At 41.8% G+C, this 23,033-nt stretch overlaps 1 protein-coding gene across 1 annotated transcript in view; it reads left to right on the forward strand.

Annotated features, from left to right (window-relative positions):
- The window catches only part of rybpb (RING1 and YY1 binding protein b), a 115,481-nt gene extending 105,196 nt beyond the window's left edge, over positions 1 to 10,285 (forward strand). Inside the window, exon 5 of the mRNA XM_072472241.1 lies at positions 6,265 to 10,285. Coding sequence (XP_072328342.1) covers positions 6,265 to 6,517 — 253 coding nt within the window. The 3' untranslated portion in view covers positions 6,518 to 10,285. The remainder of the gene's footprint in view (positions 1 to 6,264) is intronic.
- Positions 10,286 to 23,033: the final 12,748 nt, after the last annotated feature.

The following is a 23,033-nucleotide window of genomic DNA, read 5'->3' on the forward strand; positions in this document are numbered from 1 at the left end:
ATGTTTGCACTAATGCCTGGTTATTCAGGAGGTATCAAAATATCACAAATCTTTTTTCTGGTGGATGTATTAACATTTTAATATTAGTGGTTTAGTTGGGCAGACCCCGGAGTTAAAATTTTGTAAGTTTGAGTCCATTACTAGTGTCTGTTTAATCTAGTCATAATTCTTCAGTAAGCAAATGCTGTCTTTGTGATGAGTCTTTAAATTGAAGTTCCAGGTGTCTTTGGGTTGAGACATTATGCTGAGGCTGTAGATGCAACACCTACCCTTTTACCTCCTTTCATACACTCTAGGGCCACAAATATTCCTTCCAGGTGAAATGGGGTTTTCATTGTACTTGGAGCTCAATATATTTTGTTCACTGTTCATGTTGTGATCTTTTCCACAATGAGATGGATTGAGTAATCATTTGTAAAACACCTCTGCTCAGTACAGAAAAATAACCCTCAGCTTCCAGTTGTTTGTTGCTAAAATGTCTGTGCCATTCCCACTTTGATTTCACTGTTCTTGGCCTCCTATACTGTAAGTGAAGCTCAACACAAGCTCAAACAGCATATTGTGTAGTACCTGATGTTTTCTTTAGGACCGTCACAGCCTTCAGACCTCCACATTTAATTCAACTAAGTCATATCTATTGCTCCCATTTTCTTGGGAGCAAATGATCTTGGGCTGGCAACTCCATGAGGAGCTCTTCTGCATGCACTTTTCTGCCATATATTGTCACTTTTTCCCTTTCTCTTCTCTTTCACTGTGTAAGTTCCTCTGGTTCTGATGGTGGGTGCATTTTGGCCCTAACAACAATATAACTATTAGTTTGGGGTTACTCTAGCCAAGTACCCAATGCTTATCCCGCAGCCAACCTTGCAGTTTGTTTTCCTCAGTAAGCACGAGATTTTTTTTCAAATTTGACTTCCAAATTCCTGGACATTAAGACTCAGTTCTCTATGGGTCTACGCTGTAAGACTGTGTAGGGTCCCTGATCCACTATTCAGATGCATAAATTTTAAAGTAACTTTGTCTAATCTACAGCCCAGCCCCACCACTGCTTTTAGCTGAGTTTATGACTAACCTAATGGTTCCTTAGTTTTTTTTTTAGACCAAGGCAGTAAATTTCTGGCAAAAATCTAAACTTAATTTCCCACTTCCCTCTGGATCCTAGAGTGCCCACTGTTTTGCAAGACTGAAAAATAATGACGATTGATTCTGCCCACCACCTGGATCTTTCTCCCCACAGAAATACCTCTCTAGCCAGCAATGTGTCCACCAAAGCTTTAGCTTTACCCTTCAAATAATTCTGTACTCAATAGCCCTCAAAGCCTGACTTCAAACCTAGTCATCAGTTTGTCAATGTTCTAAACTGACTCCCCACCAGACGACTTTAATTTTAAACTCCTTATTGTTTTTCGTTTTCCTGCTTAACAGGTGGTAGCAATTTGATTCTTGCTATATAGTCAGCTCTCTGTAATTTGAGTTTCCATATCCATTTGTGTGCCTATTCTGCAAAGCTGAGGTAACTCCTTTTCCTCTTCTCTTTACCCTCCTATCATTTCCGCCCCCTCCCACTCTTATTTTACCATCCCAAATTCCTACCCCAACTCATCTCCTTGACCTTCCTACTCTTGTGCTGTCCTAGGCTTAACCCTAGTTTATTTTATTCTTTTAATGGGATGAGGGTCAGTGGCAAAGCCAACGTTTTCACATTTCTAATTGCCCTTGAAGTTGCAGCTTGCTTCTGTGTGCCTCTTGGCCTCCTCCAAAAGGCCCATCAAGGGATTTGTCGCTATAAGCAGTAACCCTCATTGTTTTCCCTCTTTCCGATTCAACTTTCTCCTCCCAATGCTGGAATTGTGGGCGCTGCTACTGGATAAGTTTTTATCGTCCCCTCTGCTTGCTCCTCCAGGAAGTCTGCTCATTTCTGAGTAAGTCCCTTGACCTGCATAAGCTAGGCTATACCTTCAACCACCTACCCCACCCAAACCTCTGGTGGTGTGACCCGTAGCAAATCAAGTCTGCCCACCTCGCTCCTTTTGAGCCTCTCACTTAACTCTGCCGTTCTTCTTTCATTTGCAATCTTGCTCGCTGCTGCCCACTTATAATACAATGCTTTTTTAAAAACATTTCTCCTCAAGATAACTTCACTGCTTTCTTCCCTCTGTACTCAGCGACATATCTTCTTTGGTGATTTCAAGTTCTATCTCTCCTCGGAGTTCAATGCACTTTTATATTTCCCTATTCTCTCATTCTATATAAACTCCCCTAACCATTTTCATGTTTCAACCTCTTGATCTTTTTATCTCGTGTGACTTTGCAACTCCCATCATCCCAAACACCGATGAAGCCATCTCTTTTACTTCCTTGTATCGATCCCCACTCAGAGCTCATTCCCGAATCCACTTCCTGTCTACTCGGGAGGAAAAGCTCTGCTCCTAATTTACTTGGAGCTGAGCTTTCAAATTTTCAACCACGTAGCCAGTCACTATGATATCTCTGCACATCCTCACCTCCACTTTTAATCCCCTAGTTCTCATTAAAATCTTACTCTTATCAAGTTATTCTTCTGGTATAGCCCCATCCCTTCCCTAAATCAGAAGAAGCAGGTGTGAATATTTATGGTGAACGCAAGTATAATCATTAGTCACCATCTATGGCTGGAAAACGCTGCTGGGTCCTGGTCTTTTGCAAAATTGCTCATTATTGCAGGATCATTTTTTTTAGGATGAAAAGATCACCCCGAACTTCCTTTCCCCCACATCATTATCTTAAGCCCCTCCCTGCCTTCTCCAGCCTCTCCTGCTTGTGCAAGGAGCTTGTGGACTTCTTTGTCACTAAGATTGTGACCATACATTCCGCTAGATCTGCTTCTTCCCTTCCTTAGCCTAGTAGACCAGACTTCCTCTAAGGCCCTGTGTCCGAGTGCTGACCTGGCATCTTTAATTTTCTCCCCATCTCAGTCATGTCCTCTTTGAGCTAAGCTAAACTTGTTCATAAGACAAAGCTCCCTTGTACCTAATTCCCACACAACTGCTGACCAAACCCTTATCAGCCTCCATGTTAGCCAACGTTAACTGTGCTTTATCCTCCCGTCCATGTCAGGAAAAGCAAAAGTGGGCACCAGGAGGACAGAAAAAGATGCAAAACAGCAGGGGCTAAGACACGGTCCTATTTCTCACCATTCTTAATCTCAACTGTCAAAGGTGAAACCATCAAATTGAATGGTGGTACCATGCATGTTATTATGGAAGGGCCACATGAGACTGAAAAGTTTGTTGGATCAAGATGCTCATCCACAAGGCCTGCATTTGCAGCATACTGTTGCCTGGCAGTAAAGCCAAGACAACTTTCCCACAAGAAAAAAGACTTTTAAAGTGCCATCTTGGATGGCAAAGGTGCATTCTCCACATCCCCTGGAAAGACCATTAAGAATGAATTTTTCTGGAGCAAACATGCTAATCAAGCTAAGAAAACTTCACTGGCTTGGGCACATGCACAGGATGGAACATCCCTAATAAGCAATACCGGGAGGTAACCCATGCCAAGCGAGCAGCTGAGCATCCAAAGCCCCATTTCAAGAACGCTTTGGGAAATTTGAAAGTTCTTGAGATCCATCATGACAAATGGGAAAGTCTAGCTGATGATCGATGCAAATTGCAATGTGATTTCAGAAGATGGTGCCCCCCAAATCAGCGCACATCTTTCTCAGAACTTCATGTTTGAACCCCTTCAGTCTATTTCTTCCCCTCCACAGTACTGATATAGCCCTCATCCAAGTCACAAGTGACCTTGCATGTGATTGTAATCATCAAAAACTATTCCTTGACATAGTTGGACGTGCCATTTTCATCCAACTCTCTGCTCTGTCATTCCATCACCAAAACTGCCTGCTTTAACATAAACTGATGCAGGGACAATATTGTTTATCAGCTGTTGAAAGCCTTTGTTTCCTCCAGACTTGATTATTCCAATGCTGTTCTCATTTACATTGATTACCAATTTGGCAATGCTTTTGCTTTTAATCTCTTCCATGTTTTCATATCCCACATGGTCTCCCTCTTCTCTATCTGAGTAAGCTCTTCCAAGATCTCTGCATTCTTTGGACTGTGTCTCTTACACATCCCTGATTTTAATCGCTCCACGATTAGTGGACATACTTTCAGCTGCCTAGCCCCTAAGCTCTGGATTGCCATCCTTCAGCCTCTCTATCTCTTTAATCTTCTCTCCCCTTGTTCAAGACACTTTCTGAAACTTGGCTCCGATCAAGTTTTTTTGACATCTGTCCTAATATCTCCATGTGCGGTTGTGTCATTTCTTGTGATCGATCTTGTAAAGCACGTGGGATGTTTTATTACATTTAAAAAGTTACATAAATAAAGTTATTGGTCATGCTTCTGCTAAGACCATTTACAGGTTTCCTGGACCACTTTTATTTGTTATGGCCTTGTAACTCCAGACGTTTCTCTCGTTCCCTGGCTCTGCACTTAACTGTTAAGGCTATACTTCATTTCTGATTGTGTTTACTTTTGGTTTTTTTTTCCACCACCTGTACTGTCTGACCTGCTGAGTATTTCCAGCATTCTTTTACTTTAGATTTCTAGCATCTGAAATATTTTACTTTAGCTCTGTTTGCCGTCTCAGATGAAAGGTAACAGGTAAACCTCGACCGACATTGCCAAAAATAGATCAACTGGCCTTGACCTCGATATTGTTTGTTGGAAGGGCCTGTGCATAAGTTGTCCCCCTCATTTGCTGATAAAATGAGGAACAATTGCCCTTAAATTTCCTTTTGTGAAGCACTTTGGGACACCTGAAGGACAAAGGCACTATAAATCATAGAACATAGAACATACAGTACAGAAGGAGGCCATTTGGCCCATCGCGCCTGCACCGACCCACTTAAGCCCTTCCACCCTATTCCCCTAACCCAATAAAGCCTCCTAATCTTTATGGACACTAAAGGCTATTTAGCGTGGCCAATCCACCTAACCTGCACGTTTTTGGAATAAATCAAGTTCATTCCTAACTCTGCATTTTACATTTTATCAATATCTTCATTGTAACTGTAATGCTAACTTTCCTGCGTAATCACACTAATAAAATAGCCCAACAGTATTAAAGATACACTATTCTTGCCGTTTAATGAGGAATTCACCTGAGTTTTCTGCTCTTTCAGCCAACCATCGTTTCTTCCAACTTTTTGCAATGAGATTTAATTGTGTCCTTCTGAAATGCTTATTAATTGCGTGCATATTTTGTACAAAAATAGTGATTTTGTAGAAACATTGAAAAGAGGTAGTTTGAGTGTGATCTTATTGCTGATTGGTTGTGCTATTATGTTTCTAATAGGTCAATGCGTGTTAACATTTTTTCTGCTGATGACTATTAATTCTGTTGACCAATGTATTTCTTGAGTTGGGGTAACCAGATGAGAAAACCATCTTGAGGGACAGTGTGCCATCAGTAGTTCTCTGTAGCCTCCTTGGTGTATCTTGTATAACAGTGTGTAATAGATGAAAAGTCTAGAATAGGGTCATTGGCTATGGTGGTTGTTAAGTTGGATTTATGTTACAATAATTGACTTGCTGATAGCTGACTAGTTTTTGAAGTTATTTTAATGTTTCTTGCCTAATATACAGGCTGCAGTGGTTTCCCCAATGTAGATGAGTCCAGAAACACACTGTATGTTGCATATTCCTGGTTCCTTATGAGATGGTTTCTTGTCTTTGTGGGTATGAAGGATGAATTAAAGCTTCTTAGAGGAGGTGTGTGAAATCCACCAACTTGAGTATACGTTGCTGCCTGTGAGATGGAACCATTGTATGGGAGGCTGACTCTTGTCGTAATGGAAGTAGTTTTGCAACAAATAACCATCGAGCATGTGTTAATCTTGTGCAAAGAAAGTCCATTTGAGTTGAAGTGTAGATTTAATATGGCAAAGTTATTGTTTAGGTTTTTCTTTCACTGAGTAGGCTTTCTAATGAGAGTTGCTCTATGTAGTCCGAATCAATTTGCTCGATGTTACTGCTGTCACCATGAAAACCTTCAAACTTGAGGCAAACATTGTTTCCTTCTTTAAAAAATGGAATTCTGAACAAAAAGGTAACTTTTCATGTGTCGATTGATTAGATGCCTTTTGTGAACTAGTTGCTTTCTCTTTCTCAATGTTGAATGTTACGATGCAATGAAGTTGCTTAGTTATTGATGTATACTGTGTAAATGTTTGAAATGATCCCCATCCCATATTTATTTAACATGTTTCTGTTGCAGGCCCAAGCTGAAAAACGTGGACAGAAGTACAGCACAACAGCTTGCAGTGACAGTGGGTAATGTTACAGTAATTATTACAGACTTTAAAGAAAAAATACGTTCCTCTTCCACATCATCATCAACAGTCACATCCAGTGCTGGATCTGAGCAACAGAACCAAAGTAGCTCTGGATCAGAGAGCACAGATAAGGGTTCATCGCGTTCCTCGACGCCAAAAGGTGAAATGTCAGCAGTAAATGATGAATCGTTCTGAGCTTTGCCAGGCTCCAGACCTGCACATGCAATGTGAAAAGTATGAATTAATACTTTTGACATTTTTTATGTATTCCCTTGGTTTTATATTTTCCTAACAATCATTTATAATGGATGTGCTCCTGAATCTACTTTTTTATAAATCTGCTGTGCACAATTTCCATGTACATTATGTATTTTGTTACATTTGACTTTTATTTATTACATTTGCAAATTCCACCCTTTTCAACATATACTTTTTTGTAAGTTTTGTTGCCAGCAACTATGCTGATTATTAGCGATTTTAGAGATGTTAAATGTCTAACTGGTTGAAACAGAATAAATGGTTGTTCGAAACCAACACATAAAACACTGGTGCTTAATACACTGTGAAATAAATGCAGCATTCAACAGATAAGATTAGGACAGTGCATTCCAGCAGAGATGATCCAAGTTCTGCAAACTATTGTAATGAAAGCTGTCTTGTCCTCAGGATTGTTAACTCTTCAGAAGCAGAAAAAGCTGAGGAGAAGTACACTTGAGGCAACTGAACAATAGCTGGATTAGTTCAGTGTCTATTAAGCAATAGATGTGGGTTCCTCCTTACACTTACCTGAAAGCTGTGTCATTGTGTGCTATAAATGTAATTATTCTTAATGCTGTAGTTCCCAGCCACCGAACTAATCGAAAGATGCAGTGCCTCAACTGGCAGCATTGCTGATTTAATTTGTTTCATATTGACATATAAACTAAAGCAGCTTACATGTGGGAAAGAAAAACATTTAATAGTCCAGCTCAATGGCAATCAAATTAAGACCCCCTTAGCTCATGTGCATGTTGCATTGTTATTGGTAATTGATTTTTTACCCAGGAAGTAGAGATCAGCAGTAAATAGATGTTCAAAAGCAGCACTGATTATTACTGAAACATGCATTTAGTTTCTGAAGATGGGAACATTTGAAACTATTTTTCACCTTCAAATAAACTGCTTTAGTTCTACTTCTACAATAAAAACATGATTTTTAAAAAAAATTAGAGTACCCAATTCATTTTTTCCAATTAAGGGGCAATTTAGTGTGTCCAATCTACCTATCTTGCACATCTTTGGGTTGTGGGGGCGAAACCCATGCAAACATGGGGAGAATGTGCAAACTCCACACGGACAGTGACCCAGAGCCGGGATCGAACCTGGCACCTCGGCGCTATGAGACTGCAGTGCTACCACTGCGCCACCATGCTGCCCTAATAAAAACATGATTAACATGATTTGACACATTTGGTATCCAACTTCAGTTTTTGCAATTGCCGGCAATGTTTGTATGTTACTTAACTATCTACATCTGTATGGTTGAAGCCAAATCTCTATTAATTAAAACCGTAATGGGAGAAAATGTAGGAGCTTATGCTGAATGTCTTGCCATTCCTTAAAATAAAACTAATGTGCTTCTGTTACAGATGCAAATAGCAGGAAATTTCTAACCATTTTTGTAAGCAAATTGTAGCTCCGTGTTCCTCTAAAATCTACACTATTCCTGGCCATGCTAGTTACAGAAGGCCAATAAATCGTGGAGAATTTAAATGGAAATTAACTGTGCAGACTGCTCTTTACAGTCTTAATGTATTTTTTGCATGCTTCCCGTTTGTCATTTTTTATGTCTGACTTTTGGTACTCCACTTTTCAAATCTGTTTTATTTTTAAATCTTGAACTGTTTAAATTTGAAACACCTGGTTTCTGTTTTCCACCCTACCCCCCATTTGTAAAAGGTACGTGTTTCTTTATTATAAAACGACTAGCTTTAGTAATGGAAGTAGTGTTCCCTTCTTGATATGCTGAGAAAGAAAGACCCACCTCCTGATTATGAAATGAACTGTTAAGTGACCAGTTACGCTGATAAATACCAGAGAGCGTGCTTCTTCGGAGGCCTTGTACTTGGCAATCACTTACCATTAGTGCATAACATTTGAGTGGTTGCCTCCCAAGTATTATGAAATATTGCTTCCACAAGGTTATGGGGCAAAGTTGATACCAATTGAGTTTCATGGAAGGAACTTATTCTAAATTTCAATTAACAAATGTGAACCACTTATGCTATGGTGGTATTGAATAACTAGTAAATCATACAAAATACATTGTGTAATGTACTGAATTTTAACTACATTTTATCATCAAATATTAAGATTTTATTTGATATTGTCACTAACAGGTAGAGATTCCCATTGTTCTTTAATATCCAAGTATCAGGATAGGGAGATTCTGGGTGAAAGATGAGGAATAATATGTGTATTTCAAAATGCAAGCTCCAGGTAACAATTAGTAAATTATTCCCTTGTATTAAGACTTGCATAAGTCCAGACTGTGATTTATCTTGGTATGAAATGATGCACTTAGATTTTGCAAACTTTGATATTTTTCTTTCTTGTAAATTGTACCTCTGGAATTTAATCCTTCTTTGTGCAGTGTTAACACTTAAAATTGCTTGAAATGAAGTTTAGTCAAACTCGGTTTAAGAATGTTTAATGCTTCACTTAATATTGTGATCTAGGAAGGTGGTAAACTTGTACTTAACGATTTATTTAAAATATGATGGCCTTGCATAGGCATATGAACACTAGCTGTACAGATAATTTAACATCAGAGTGGAACATAAAGGTTAGTAAATACCACACTGATGCTGGAGCAAGCATAAACTGAATGCAATTTTCATGTAATGTAATGAACCCGCAGTCTATTGAAGAACTATTTTCCTTTTGGTTAGGTGCTGTCCTTTAGGGTAATAGCCAGCTTCCTCTGTGCTGCTTAGCCTAGTTTTTCTTTACTTAGGACCTGACAGCTTTTCTGCAGTGCCTCCTGAATTGAAACTACACCGCCAAATCGGCATGTTGTTGATGACTTGGAAGCAAGTCGCTATTTTAATGTTCTATTCTGTAGACTGAATTGGTGCACAGACTTTTTTTAACAGTCTTTAAAGCAACAGTAATTCTGCAAGTTGAAATTGGTAAAGTGTTTAAACATAATGAGCCACTTTCAAAGTTAATACAACTTGTGTAAAAACATTTCTAACTATTTCTGGAAACTCATATTATTGGAATGAGTGGCACTTCATCTGCCTTACCAAAAATATTTCAGTCTACTTTTATAAACTATTGTAACTTAAATTATTGAAAAAATGTAATGTTTGCTGGAAATATTAAAATGCTTGTAAGTAACTTGAAAGGGTTCAAGAGCCAACCTTTAGAAAATTGCAACAAACTGAAGTTTTTTTTAATGCGCAAGCAGTTCTGTTCTTGTGTATGACTTGTAACCTTTATTTACTGTGTAAAGATGGTTACATTGTTATTTCTTAGCTTTGTTCATTGGATACCCATATAGAATGCTTGTTTAAAGTGGCATAACATAATCTTGTGAATTTTGTTATTGTATTATACAAGGTATATTTTCATTTGCCCAGAAAGATGTCCTGTATAATGCTTTGGAAGTTTTTTGCTCTGTAAATTAAATAGGGCTGACAGCGTGCTGGATTTGTTTTCTTTAATCTTCATGCTGATGTGTTCATGGTGGTTTTGTGAGCTGGTAAAATTATTTCCAGGTCTTAAATGTTTTGGGGACTTTATAATCTACACTGCTTTTTGTCTAGCAAATAAAAGATGTTAATATATTCCTGTTACTGGCATGTGCACGAATATGTTATTAGAAGCCACTTTATTATTTCCTTCTTAACTGCTTCAAATAGAAATGTCTATTTATGAATTCTGCTTGTAGTTTTTCACAAATAAAATAGTTTAAACAAATCTAATTGTTTATTTTTTTTTTTGTTAAACACTTCTAAGTACTGTTACGTTGAAACATAATTAAACCGAACCAGTGGCACTGAAAGAAGGCACCTTAATTTTAATTCATGGGATGTGGATGTCGCTGGCTCAGCCACTATTTTTGCTGATCCCTAATTGCCCTTGAACTGAGGAACAGTTAAGAATCAACTGTACTGCTGTGGGTCTGGAGTCACGTTGGCCAGACCAGGTAAGGGTCACAGATTTCCATCCCTAAAGGACATTTAGTCAACGGTTCTCTTTCATTTCTTCATATGAGCTGCTACATCAGATATACCCATTTCCAGTTTTGCGTCCTGTCAGAAAATCCACAGAACTATGTTGGCACAAAATGTATACAGAGTTGCCACTTCCTCCACATTAATTTTGCATACACATTGGTACAGTTGCCCATAATTTCTTTGCTTGCTCCAGGCTATAATTAAACTCCAATGTCTTGTGCTTGTTTCAGACAAATTAAGTGGTAGCGATATGCTTCTGCAAATGCAACACAAGTTGAACTTGCTGTAACTGAGGAGCTTGTTTGCACTGTCAAACACAAATTCTCACTTCTAAAGAAATGGAGGACTGTGATCAACCACCAGAGAAGGAAAATTATTTGCAGGTGTGTAAAAATAAATAAAATGAGCTGACTTGACATTTAGTTAATATTGGATTGATTTCTCAAGTCAGCACTTTACATATTCTAATTGTATTTATATTTATGATTATGAAAGAGTTTACAGGATAAACTACCAAGTTACAATAAATCTCTGTACTGTTGCTTTGGTGTTCTGTAAGAGAGCTTAGTCATAGGTCTGCGCAGTGGCACAGTGGTAAGTGCTACTGCTTCATAGCGCCAGGGACCTGGGTTCAATTCCCACCTTGGGTGACTGGAGTTTGTAAGTTCTCCCGGTGTCTACATGGGTATCCTTCAGGTGCTCCGATGTGCAGGTTCGGTGAATCAGCCATGCTAAATTGTTCCTTTAGTGTCCAAAGATGGGGTTACGGGGATAGGATGGGAGAGTTGGTCTAGGAGGGTGCTCGCTCAGAGCACACGATGCAGACTCGATTGGCAGAATTGCCTCCTGCGCTGTAGGAATTCTGTGATTGACTTTTTCAATGTTGGGACAAGCCAATGCTATTCTGAATTGGTTTGCATATTCTAGAAAGTTATATTTCCATTAATTTTGGAAAATAAAACTAGGATAAATTCTAATTATTTCGCTAAAGAATGTTCTAAAGATGTTTGTAAACAAATTATTGAGGCTTTTTTCTGTATCCTGCAGTGAAATATTTAAGCACTTATTTTTTTTCTACAAGTTGGATACCGTAGATTGAGGCACTTAAGACAATCCCCATTGTTTGGCCCCCAATTTTCAGCCGCAACACCATAGTAATCAGCCTCAATTTTTCATCCACAAAAGAATGTTTTACTTTCCGATTCATCTATAATTGTGTGCAAGGGACCAAGCAAGTGATATGGGCTATATTGCAAAGATGCACAGGAGTTTAAGATACACCCATATGGTGAGTGACATGTGTAGGTTATAAGGACAGTCCTAGCAACTAACTGGTTAATTTAACATTAGTGGTGGCTATGGTCTTGGAATCTATAATGAGAGAAAAAAATCAAAATGCACTTAACAAGTTTGAGTTATTGTGGAGATTGTGCTGGAAGAATCCAAGTTTTATGTTTTGAAGAAACCATGTTGATGAAGGGAATATCTACATGGATCTTAAGAAGACATTTGACAAGTACCATATAAAGGCTTGTTACCAAAATCGAGGCTTGTGCAATACAATCCATGTCCAGTAGGAAAAATTGGCTTAAGGACAAAGTGAGCTTTTTTAAATAATTGAGAGAACCCAATTATTATTTTCCAATTAGGGGCAATTTAGTGTGGCCAATTCACCTATCCTGCACATCTTGGGTTGTGGGGATGAGACCCCATAGACACCGGGTCATTGTCTGTGTGGAGTTTGCACAATGACCCGGGGCCGGGATCGAACCCGGGTCCTCAGCGCCGTGCTCATCACTGTGCCACCGTGTTGCCCCAAGGACAAAGTTGAGTTGTGGTGCACAGTTGTTAATTGTGCTAGGCAATGGTGTTTCCCAAGATTCAGGGATGGCACTACTTTCATTTTTGCTTTATATGAATCATTTTCGTCTTGGCAAATTTTGAAATTTTAATTTCTATTCCATGGTGCCAAACTTGGATGATATTGGATTATATGAATTGCCTGCAATAGGACATAGACTAATGGAAAGTGGCAGTGCAATTTAATGCAGAGAAGTGAGGTGATGTACTTTGACAACCGGGTGCAGAATAGTTCCAAGGATAGGATTTGATTTCCAGGTGAAGTTATAATGGTGGGCTTGTCTTGGAGCACTGGAGATCGAGGGGAAATTGGATAAAGAGGTGTATAAGATTATGACAGGCTTAAGTAAGATAGACAAGAAATATGAACACTACCATTAACTGATGTACAAGGCCTGCAGGACATGGGTTTAAGATGTTGCAGAAGCGATGCAGGCGGAATGTGAGGAAGAATGTTTTTACCCAGCCAAGTGGTAATGATCTGGAACTTTGCTTGTGGGCAATCAATTATTTCTATTGGAAACTGGTAAACTTTCATGGCTACTGGGATCGAGCAGAGGAGAGGGACTGACAGAATTGCTGCATGCGGATCTGGCATGGTCGAAATGGGTCAAATGGCTTCCTGTGTCGTAAATGACATACGGGCAGAATTCTCATTTTGAGACTAAGTGCGGTAACAGGTGATTGTTGCAGTGCCTGTCCCACCAACTAGATTAGTGGGATCCTGTGCTTGGAACCTAATTAATTATGCACAAGCGTGTTTCCCCTCAAGTCACCTGGTGGACCAGCAGCTGGTTCCGCCACTCTGCCAGCTGGTGGGTTTGAAGGTGCTTGCGCCATATTTAAATACCACACATTTTCATCACTCTTTGCAGCCCAGCTATCTTCAGCTCATGCCAGATATCAACCCAGAGAGATAAGGTCAGCAGCCTCAAGAAGTCTGTCCCGTGATTCAATCACAGCCATCACCTGCGAAGTGCCCATTGCCCACTTGAACCCCACTACATTTGGAGTCATCTTGCATCCCCCTCCAGTAAACTGTGGTATCCATTTGAACGCCTTTATTGTGAGCTTTTCTTGCAGCCTTGTCACTGTGCAACTTCCCTCTCCTCTGCCTTCCATTGTTACCATCCTCATCCACCTCCTTGCCTGTCTGCGTGCTATTGTGAACCCTCATTTCCTCCACTCTCTTCCGCCCCCCCCCCCCTTTGTTAGCGTCTCTCTTTTCCCCTCACTCCCCATTTGCAATGATTTGCAAAGGCGAATGATCTAAAGTACAGATTTTGCCATCTGTCTTTAACATTTTGCATTTTACTGGGGGGAAAAATGCACTGGTAATTTTATTCCATTTCCAATATCTGGTAAGCATTGTGAATTCATGTGTTAAGTTTTGGACCTTTATTGCTCTTTACACGCAAAGGTAGGTTTGCCCAGTTTTCTCAAACTATAACTAGTGAAAATGTTGATGACTTTCACTGTTTGATTAACTTAACACACAAAGTTACATATCCCTTTTAAAGCTTGTAGGGATTTCATGGAGGATTAAATATAGCTTTCATGTAACACAATATCAGTAAAATATGACCTGGATTAAGCTCTTGGAAGTGTTTGTGGATGTTTTCCAGATAACTGTGGTTTGTCTTCTATGTGCTAAACCTAAGAAACTGTTTAACTATGGGCAATGATCAGAATATATTGCCATGTAGCGCCTCCTCTCTCTCAAGCAGTGCCTTGGAGTTGAGGATGACATATTTTGACACTAAATTGAGTTCTGAAGTGGACTGATGAGTTGAATGAGTGACTTATAGTCTCTGTTACAGGTTGGAGGAGGGGATGGGTAGGCTGCCCAGGTTCCCATGCGCTCCTTCGCTTTCGACGTTGGCTTCAGCTTGTTCTCTGGTGAACTGTTCAGACCCTTCCCAGATGCTTTTCCTCCCATAGGCCAGGGATTCCCAGGTGTCGGCTTGGATGTTGCATTTTTTTCAAAGAGGCTTTTTGGGGTGTCCTCAGTGTTTTCTCTGCTCTCCTGGGGCTCGTTTGCTCTGTTAAAGCTCCGTGTAGATCACTTGTTTCAAAAGTCTCATAAGCCACGTGGTCAACGTGGCCCACCCAGCAGTGCTGATTGAGCTAAGTAGGAGTCCATTCTTGGGATGCTGGAATTGTATTAATTCAGTAAATTACAGTTTTGCATTGGCCATTTCTAACTCCAGCCCCAATCATGGCAAATCAAGTAAAATTTGTACAATTTAAATCTGATAAGACGCACAGCCCCATATTCAATGTCTGAAATTGATATATATGAATAGAAAAGACAGATTTTTCCTTGTGGCAGGACTTTTGTGTTCACTGAACAGATTAAGCTGCAGGGTATTGAAGCTTGTCAAAGCCCAGCTGCTCAGTACATAGCCTGCCAGCTGATATATTTAAACTTAGTTTTTATTGCTAAGTATGCTTGGCTTGTAGCACAGAGGCATATGCTTTACTTGTGTCACTTTTTAAAGAAGTGCTGCTGTGCCTGCCAGCATACACATTTGGGAATAAACTGGGCACTGATCATTTAGTCTGTCGAGTACTGGTGAGACCTTTTGCTTTGGGGATGCAGTACAAGTTGTCAAAGATCACTATGCATGTAGCTTTGTGACCCTCCCATCTCTCCCACTGGAATTGTTGGCTTCATAGTCATGTTTTACAAACTTTAATAAACTATTGGATTGATGAACTTTCTGCTTGTGCAAGGTCCATAGCCAACTGATCTTGTGAAGCAGTATAATTGTTTTACAGCTCAATTTTCTTGAACGGTCGATGTTGGTAATCATTCTCTAGCCATTTCCACCTTCCCTGAGCCCATCTTTTGTTTCTTAATTCCCTTTCTACCTTGCATCATTATCACATTTGTTATTTATTCAGTCCTGCCTTTCGTCCTATCACAGTTCTTCTTTTTCCTACCCAGCCCCCTTTTACCCTGGGTCTTTACTTGTTTCTAAACTGTTAAATCACTAACTTTAAATTTTGAATTTGATTTATTGTCATGTGTACCTCGGTACAGTGAAAAGTATTGTTCTGCATACAGTCCAGACAGATTGTTCTATACATGAAAAAGTCCAGACCGATTGTTCCATACATGATAAAACATTTGATAAATACACGGATGTAAATATATAGACACAGACATCGGGTGAAGCATACAGAGTGTAGCACTACTCGGTAGAGAAGGTGCATGGAGAGATCGGTTCAGGCCGTAAGAGGGTCATTGAGGAGCCTGATAACAGCGGGGAAAAAGTTGTTTTTGAACTTGTTGGTGAGTGTTCTCAGATGTTTGTATCTCCTGCCCGATGGAAGAGAGAAGAACCCGAGTGGGAGGGGTCTTTGATATGCTGCCTGCTTTCCCAAGGCAGCAGGAGGCGTTGACAGAGTCAATGAATGGGAGGCGGTTTTGCATGATGGACTGGGCTGTGTTTACGACTCTGTAGTTTCTTACGGTCTTGGGCTGAGCAATTGCCATATCAGGCTGTGATGTAGCCAGATAGAATGCTTTCTGTGGTGTAGAAATTGGTAAAAGTCAATGGAGACATGCCAAAGTTTCCTATGGAAGTATAGACACTTATGTGCTTTCTTTGTTGTAGTGTCGACATGAGTGGACCAGGAAAGATTGTTGTTATGTGCACTCCTAGGAATTTGAAGCTGTCGACCATCTCTACCTCTGCACCATTGATGCAGACAGGGGTGTGTAAGATACTTCACTTCCTGAATTCAGTGACCAGCTCCTTAGTTTTGCTGACGTTGAGGGAGAGATTGTTGTTGTTACACCATGTCACTAGGTTCCCTATCTCCCTCCTGTACTCTGACTCATTGTTGTTTGAGATGCGACCCACTGGTTGTGTCATCCGCAATCTTGTAGGAGTTAGAGCTAAATTTTGCCACAGTTGTGTGAGTGTGTATAGGGATTATAGTAGGGGACTAAGTATGCAGCCTTGCAGGGCCCTGGTATTGAGACTTATCGTGGATGAGGTGTTGTTTATCCTTACTGATTATGATCTATGGGTCAGGAAGTAGAGGATCCAGTTGCAGAGGGAGGAGTCGAGCCCTAAATTTAGAAGTTTTTTGATATGAACTTTGCTGGGATTATGGTGTTAAAGGCAGCGGAGCTGTAGAACTTAGCTGGGATTATGGTGTTGAAGGAATAGGAGTCTGACGTAGGAGTCAGCTATGAAGGGTCATCAACATGAAGCATTCATTTAATTTTTCTTCACAGATGCTGTATGGTAGTGTTTTAACCAGTGGGCATAATCAAAGAGTAAGGGAGATTCCCATTTAAGGCAGATGAGGAATTTCTTCTCTACGGTAGTGAATCTGTGGACTTTACTGCAGAGATTTGTAAAGGCTGGGTCGTTCAGTATGTTCAAGGCTGAGGTAGACTGATTTCAGGGAAACTGGCATTATGGAGACAAGACTGGAAAATTGAGGGTTATATCAGATCAGCCATTATCTTGTTGAATGGCAGAGCAGTCCTGATGGGCCAAGTTGTCTACTTTCTACGTCTTACGGTCTTAACCTTTCCTCTCTTTTATTTCCGATGACCAGCATTCACAACATTTTGCTTTCTAGAATTCCTTTTTTTTTTTTTTAATTGGAATTGTCTTGTTTAAGTATGATTCAAAGTGGTGAATTGAGAATTGGTAGTGGAATGTGAAATTTATTTCTCACACCTGTGATAATTTGGCCAGAATGACAAAAGGAGCTTGTATCAATTAATGTTGCATCCTTCATGCACCTACACCTTTTATGTAATTTTTCTTCACAATGACTCTTTCCAGCGTATGAGAAGCATTTTTGTCAAATTGAATTTCATACGCTGAGTAACTGTATTGATAGAGATTGGTGAGGACCGAGAAACTCTGTTGCATAATTGACATGATGGCACTTAAGCGTGGCCTTCAGGTCAAATTTAAATTGGGAGCAATAAAATATGAGCATTTGAATATGTATGCAAACTAACAATTGAAATCTAAAATTGTGCAATGTTCCTAGAAATTAGACAATGCAAAATAATAGGTGCCTAGTCTATTACAAAGCTATAATCTTTAATTTTGGGTCGCTGCAAGCAAACACCAATCACCCTCCTCAAGCTGATTTTGACCGCATTAGAAAGCAACCCAAAATTCTTCAGCCAGCCTGCCAGCTCCTTGATTATAATGGCAATGCCATAACTGCATTAGGATCTTGTCATCTGTTTGTCTCCAACAAGACCATCAATGCAATACTGCGATTCGAAATCGTCAAGCCTGACAAGGCATCCCTGCTTGGTGCCCATGCATGCAAGCTACTCAACCTCGTACAGCGAGTCCAGGCCGTGTCCTCTTCCAATGTGGACCTTCAGACTGACATTGATGACATCCTGGCACAATACCCAAATTTGTTTAGTGGAATGGGTACGCTGCCATACTGCTACAAGATCTCACTCCGGCCTGATGCCATGCCTGTAATCCATGCACCACGCCGGGTGCTGGCTCCTCTGAAGGAACATTTAAAGGCACAGCTGCAGGAGCTAAGACCAGGGCATAATCTCTAAAGTGACGGAACCGACTGACTGGGTCTGCTCGATGGTCTGTGTGAAGAAGCCCTCAGGAGAGTTGCGGATATGCATAGATCCCAAAGATCTTAACCGGAACATAATGCGGGAACACTACCCGATCCCGAAGCGGGAGGAACTGACCAGTGAGATGGCACACGCCAAATTCTTCACAAAGCTAGATGCATCGCGTGGTTTCTGGCAGATACAACTGGATGAGTCCAGCAGGAAGCTCTATGTTCAATACACCTTTCGGAAGGTACTGTTATAACCAGATGCCGTTCGCCATTGTTTCAGCCTCTGAAATCTTCCACAGGATCATGGAGCAGATGATGGAGGGCATTGAGGGTGCGCGTGTCTACGTAGATGATGTAATCATATGGTCCACGGCCCCTGAGGAACACATCTCTTCTCAAACAAGTCTTTCGACGTGTCCATGCAAACGGCCTCAAGTTGAACAAGGCCAAGTGCTCCAATGGCATGTCATCCATCAAGTTCTTGGGCGACCAGATATCCCAGCAGGGTGTGCAACCAGATTCGGACAAAGTCAAGGCCATTAACGCCATGAAGACCCCGGAAGACAAAAAGGCAGTACTATGCTTCCTTGGTATGGTAAACGTCTTGGGAAAGTTCATTCCCAACCTGGCATAAAACACCACGGCTCTCAGGCATCTTGTGAAAAAGTCCACTGCATTCCAGTGGCTACCCACACATCAAGCAGAGTGGCTCGAGCTAAAGGCAAAGCTCGCCACTGCTCCGGTACTAGCGTTTATTGACCCGGACAGGGAGACAAAAATCTCCACGATGCAAGCCAGGACAGCATTGGCGCGGTGCTCCTCCAGAAGGATGACTCCTCGTCCTGGGCTCCAGTGACTTGTGCGTCAAGGGCCGTGACTCCTACTGAACAGAGGTACGCCCAGATAGAAAAAGAGTGCCTGGGCCTCCTAACCGGCATTGTAAAGTTCCATGACTACGTTTACAGTCTACCAATCTTCACAGTGGAGACTGACCACAGACCCTTGGTCCCTATCATTCATAAGGACTTGAATAACATGACGACCAGGCTTCAACGCATTCTCCTTCGACTCCGCAGGTATGATTTTGAGTTAGTATACACACCAGGCAAGGAGTTAATAATTGCGGATGCCCTGTCACCTCGCCCTGTGAACAGGTTGACTTCATCTGCCAAATTGAGGCGCAGGTGCAACTGTGTGCCAGCAACCTCCCGGCCTCAGATAAAAGAATGATCAACATTCGAGAAGAGACTGCCAAGGACCCTCTTCTTCAGCGCGTAATGCACCACCTTGCAAATGGTTGGCAAAAAGGGCAATGCCCTCAGTTCTTTAATGTGAAGGACGACCTGACAGTCGTCGAGAGGATCCTCCTCAAGCTAGATTGTATCGTTATTCCTTGCAGCCTGCAGAGCTTAGTGCTCAAACAAATCCACGAGGGGCACCTCGGTGTCAAAGTGTAGGCACAGGGCCTGGCAGGCTGTCTATTGGCCTGGAATCAACCAGGACATATCCAACATGGTCTTCAATTGTGCGACCTGCCAGCGCTTCTAGCCTGCTCGGGCGAAAGAAACACTCCAGCAACACGAGATTGTGACCTCTCCGTGGTCCAAGGTGGGAATCTACCTTTTTCACGCCAATTGGCGTGACTATGTGCTCATCATAGATTACTTCTCAAGTTACCGGGAAGTTGTGAAGCTGTCAGACCTCACATCAAGGACAGTCATCAAGGCCTGCAAGGAAGACATTTGCCAGGCACGGTATTTCACTCATGACAGTGAGTGGCAATGGTCTCTGCTTCCACAGCCAAGAGTGGTCCAATTTCGCCAAATATTACCAATTCAAACACATTACCTCAAGCCCACACTACCCGCAGTCCAACGGGAAGGTCGAGAAAGGGGTCCATATAGTGAAGCAATTGCTCTGCAAGGCTGCGAACTCTGCTTCTGACTTCAACCTTGCGCTGTTGGCGTACAGGGCAACCCCTCTGTCCACTGGTATGTCTCCGGCACAACTCCTTATGAATAGAGACCTGCGGACGACTGTTCCAGCCATACACTTACCAGACCTGGATCACCTCCCTGTGCTGCAAAAGGTGCAGCACCTCGGGAACCGGCAAAAGCTGACGTATGATGCTCATGCTACTGATTTGCCTGTGCTATCTCCGGAAGATGCCATTCGCATCGAGCTACCTGATGGAGACTGGTCAGCCCCAGCTGTTGTTGTTCGACAGGCTGCTCCCAGATCGTTTGTGGTTCGTATGGCTGATGGCTCCATTGTCAGGCGCAACAGAAGGGCACTATGCAAACTTGCCTGCCCACCACCAAATCTCACCTTTCCAGATGTTATGCCTCCTCCGGATACCTCTCACCACGAGGCCACCAATCTGGCAGCAATCCCGCCTGTGAAGGCGCCGTCATCCCCACCCCCACCTCTCAGGTGGTCGACAAGGATCTGGCGCCAGCCCCAAAGATTGGACTTACAGACATTTATCTTGTAAATATTGTTCTGTATCTGCACGCTAGACACCTTACATGTACATATTAATTCACTCGCCATTTAATGTAAATAGTTATACATGTACATACAGTCGCATATGCTGTAAGCAACTGACATTTTTTTTTTTTTAAGGGAGGATGTCATGATATGCACTCGTGCATATGAGAGACAGGCAGTGACAGACACCCAGTACAGCCAATCAACACACAGGACAGAACACAACCAATCACCAGGCAGAACTAGAGGGTGGTCTCCCACTATAAAACACACGAGGCATCAACACTGCCTCTTTCCACTGGTGACAACTGTAGTGACAGTCAGGGTGTATATATCAGTTAGCACATTTTACACATGGCTCAGAACTAGTCTGGTCTAGTTAGTTATAGTTAGCACATTTAGATTAGTAGAGTGTCAACCCACAGCAAGCTGTGTGCACTGCTCCAGAAGTTCAATAAAACGTATTGAACTAACGTCTAAGTTTGGTGTCTACTTTACAGTACAACTGCATCCAGTTGCAGTCCGTGTTACCCCAGGGTGAATAACACGACAGTGTCCTGGGGCCAGGGTGGAACCCAGGTCCTCAGCGCCGTGAGGCAGCAGTGCTAACCATTGTGCTACTATTGGCCCTAACAGCTGATGATTTAAGATCTCATTGCATCTGTTGAAAAAAATCAAGAGGTTAGTCCTCAAACTCGCCATGCTTATTGAAGTTTTGAGGGTTTTAAACTTTCATTTGCCAGTGCTTCCTTGCATATAACACACAAACTTTGAATCCTGATTTGCAGTGGGAATTACAATTACTAAACCTTAATCATCTTTAAGCTGCTTTGTTCCTGTTTTCAGGTTCTTCATGGGTTGTTCACCAGAGGCCCTGGAGTTCACATCAGCACTACTGGCAACTGCAAAATGGAGGAATCTCTCTCCCGCCCAAAACACGTGACGTCAGCGTACGGGACACGTGACCTGCTCTCCGCTCCCGCTCCAGGCATGAAGACTGGGTGAAGTCAGGGGAAAAGGCAGAAAGTAGAAATTCGTCGGCCGAGTCGGTGGCGTCTCTGGGCTCGTCAGCAGAAAATATGGCGGAAGCAGCGTCTGGGTCTCCAGCCACTCCATTAATGGCCAACATGCTTATGAGCACCTTAGCGACAAAATGTGACTGGTGGGCTGTGTCAGGGGACCCTTGCAAATTGCTGAAAGAGGCCTTGGGCCCCACCCTAATGATTTTGGAGGACCAACGAGATGGTGAAGCCCATGGAGCCATGATAAAAATATGGAGGTGGCCCTTTCGAGACATAGTGACCATGTTGACTTGTTGGGGTCCCATGTTCACGTTTGCATTTTTCTCTTCCTGTTGGGGGTTAAAGTTTTTTGTATTTTGAGCTTGGGTTTGGGGTTCTGTTCTAATTGTCCCTGTCAAGTTTCATTTTTTTTTTTGTCATAATTTTTCTTCACTCTAGGTGGTAGCCGCCCTGTTGGCGAGTTAGTTGTTTTAGATAATGAGTTTAGTGTTTTTATTTTTTGGGGGTTTAGCAGAAGTAGGCTTTTGTTGATTATGCTTGCCTTGCTGTTTTCTGTAGGTGTATATGGCGGTGTCTGAAGGTCAGCAGGTGGGACAGTGGGGAGGATGTGGGTGTCGTTTGCTGATGGTGACTGCAGATTTTGGTTTGTTTTGTCTTGAGTGAGTTTGGCAGGCATCCTGGATGGGCCTAGTTGCTGTACCTTCTATGTACCTGTTGGATAATCCCTCTTGGTGGCTAACTCTGGATTGAGGAAGGGTGGAAGGCCCCCAATTTATTTGGTCACCTGGAATGTCAGGGGGTTGAATTGCCCAGTGAATATTTGCTCATCTTCGATTAAATTCTAACGTACTGTTTCTGCAAGAGACTCAGTTGCAGGTCAGAGACCAGACAATATTGCCGAAGGGGTAGGTGGGACAATCTTTTGGTGCGGCAACATTAATCAATAAAAGGGTTCTGTTTTTTGCCACTAAGATCTTGGCTGACCTAATAGTAGGCATGTTATTGTCTGTGGTTCTGGTTAATATTTATACTCTAAACTGGGATGATATGTGTTTTATTAATAAGCTGCTGGCCTCCATCCCTGATTTGGGTTCGCATCTGCTTATTTTGGGTGGTTACTTAAATTGTGTCCTGGATCCCAGTCTGGATGGTCTAAGTCCAAATCTCATGACTCCATCAAGGGGGGGTGGGGCAGAGCTTTGTTGTTTTTCATGGAATAGATAGGGGGGTGGTCAGATCCATGGTGCTTTTTGCATCCAGGTGATAAAAGATTTGCGTTTTTCACCCATGTACACCAGACATACTGGCGTATTTTTTGTGATGGGTAGGTTTCTCCTCCCTTTGGCGGATTACTCGGCGATTGTGATCTCAGACCATTCCCTACATTTTGTTGATTTGGTACTAGAATTGGGTCCTTCCCAGCGTCTGCCACAGAGGTGGAAATGGCATGATTTGCAGACAAGAGATTTTGTGAACGCATGTCCTCCGCCATTCAGGGAAATATTAAATTTAAGTTCTCATCTTCTACAC

Source organism: Scyliorhinus torazame, chromosome 13 (genome assembly GCF_047496885.1).
Source record: "Scyliorhinus torazame isolate Kashiwa2021f chromosome 13, sScyTor2.1, whole genome shotgun sequence".
Taxonomy (NCBI): Eukaryota; Metazoa; Chordata; class Chondrichthyes; order Carcharhiniformes; family Scyliorhinidae; genus Scyliorhinus; species Scyliorhinus torazame.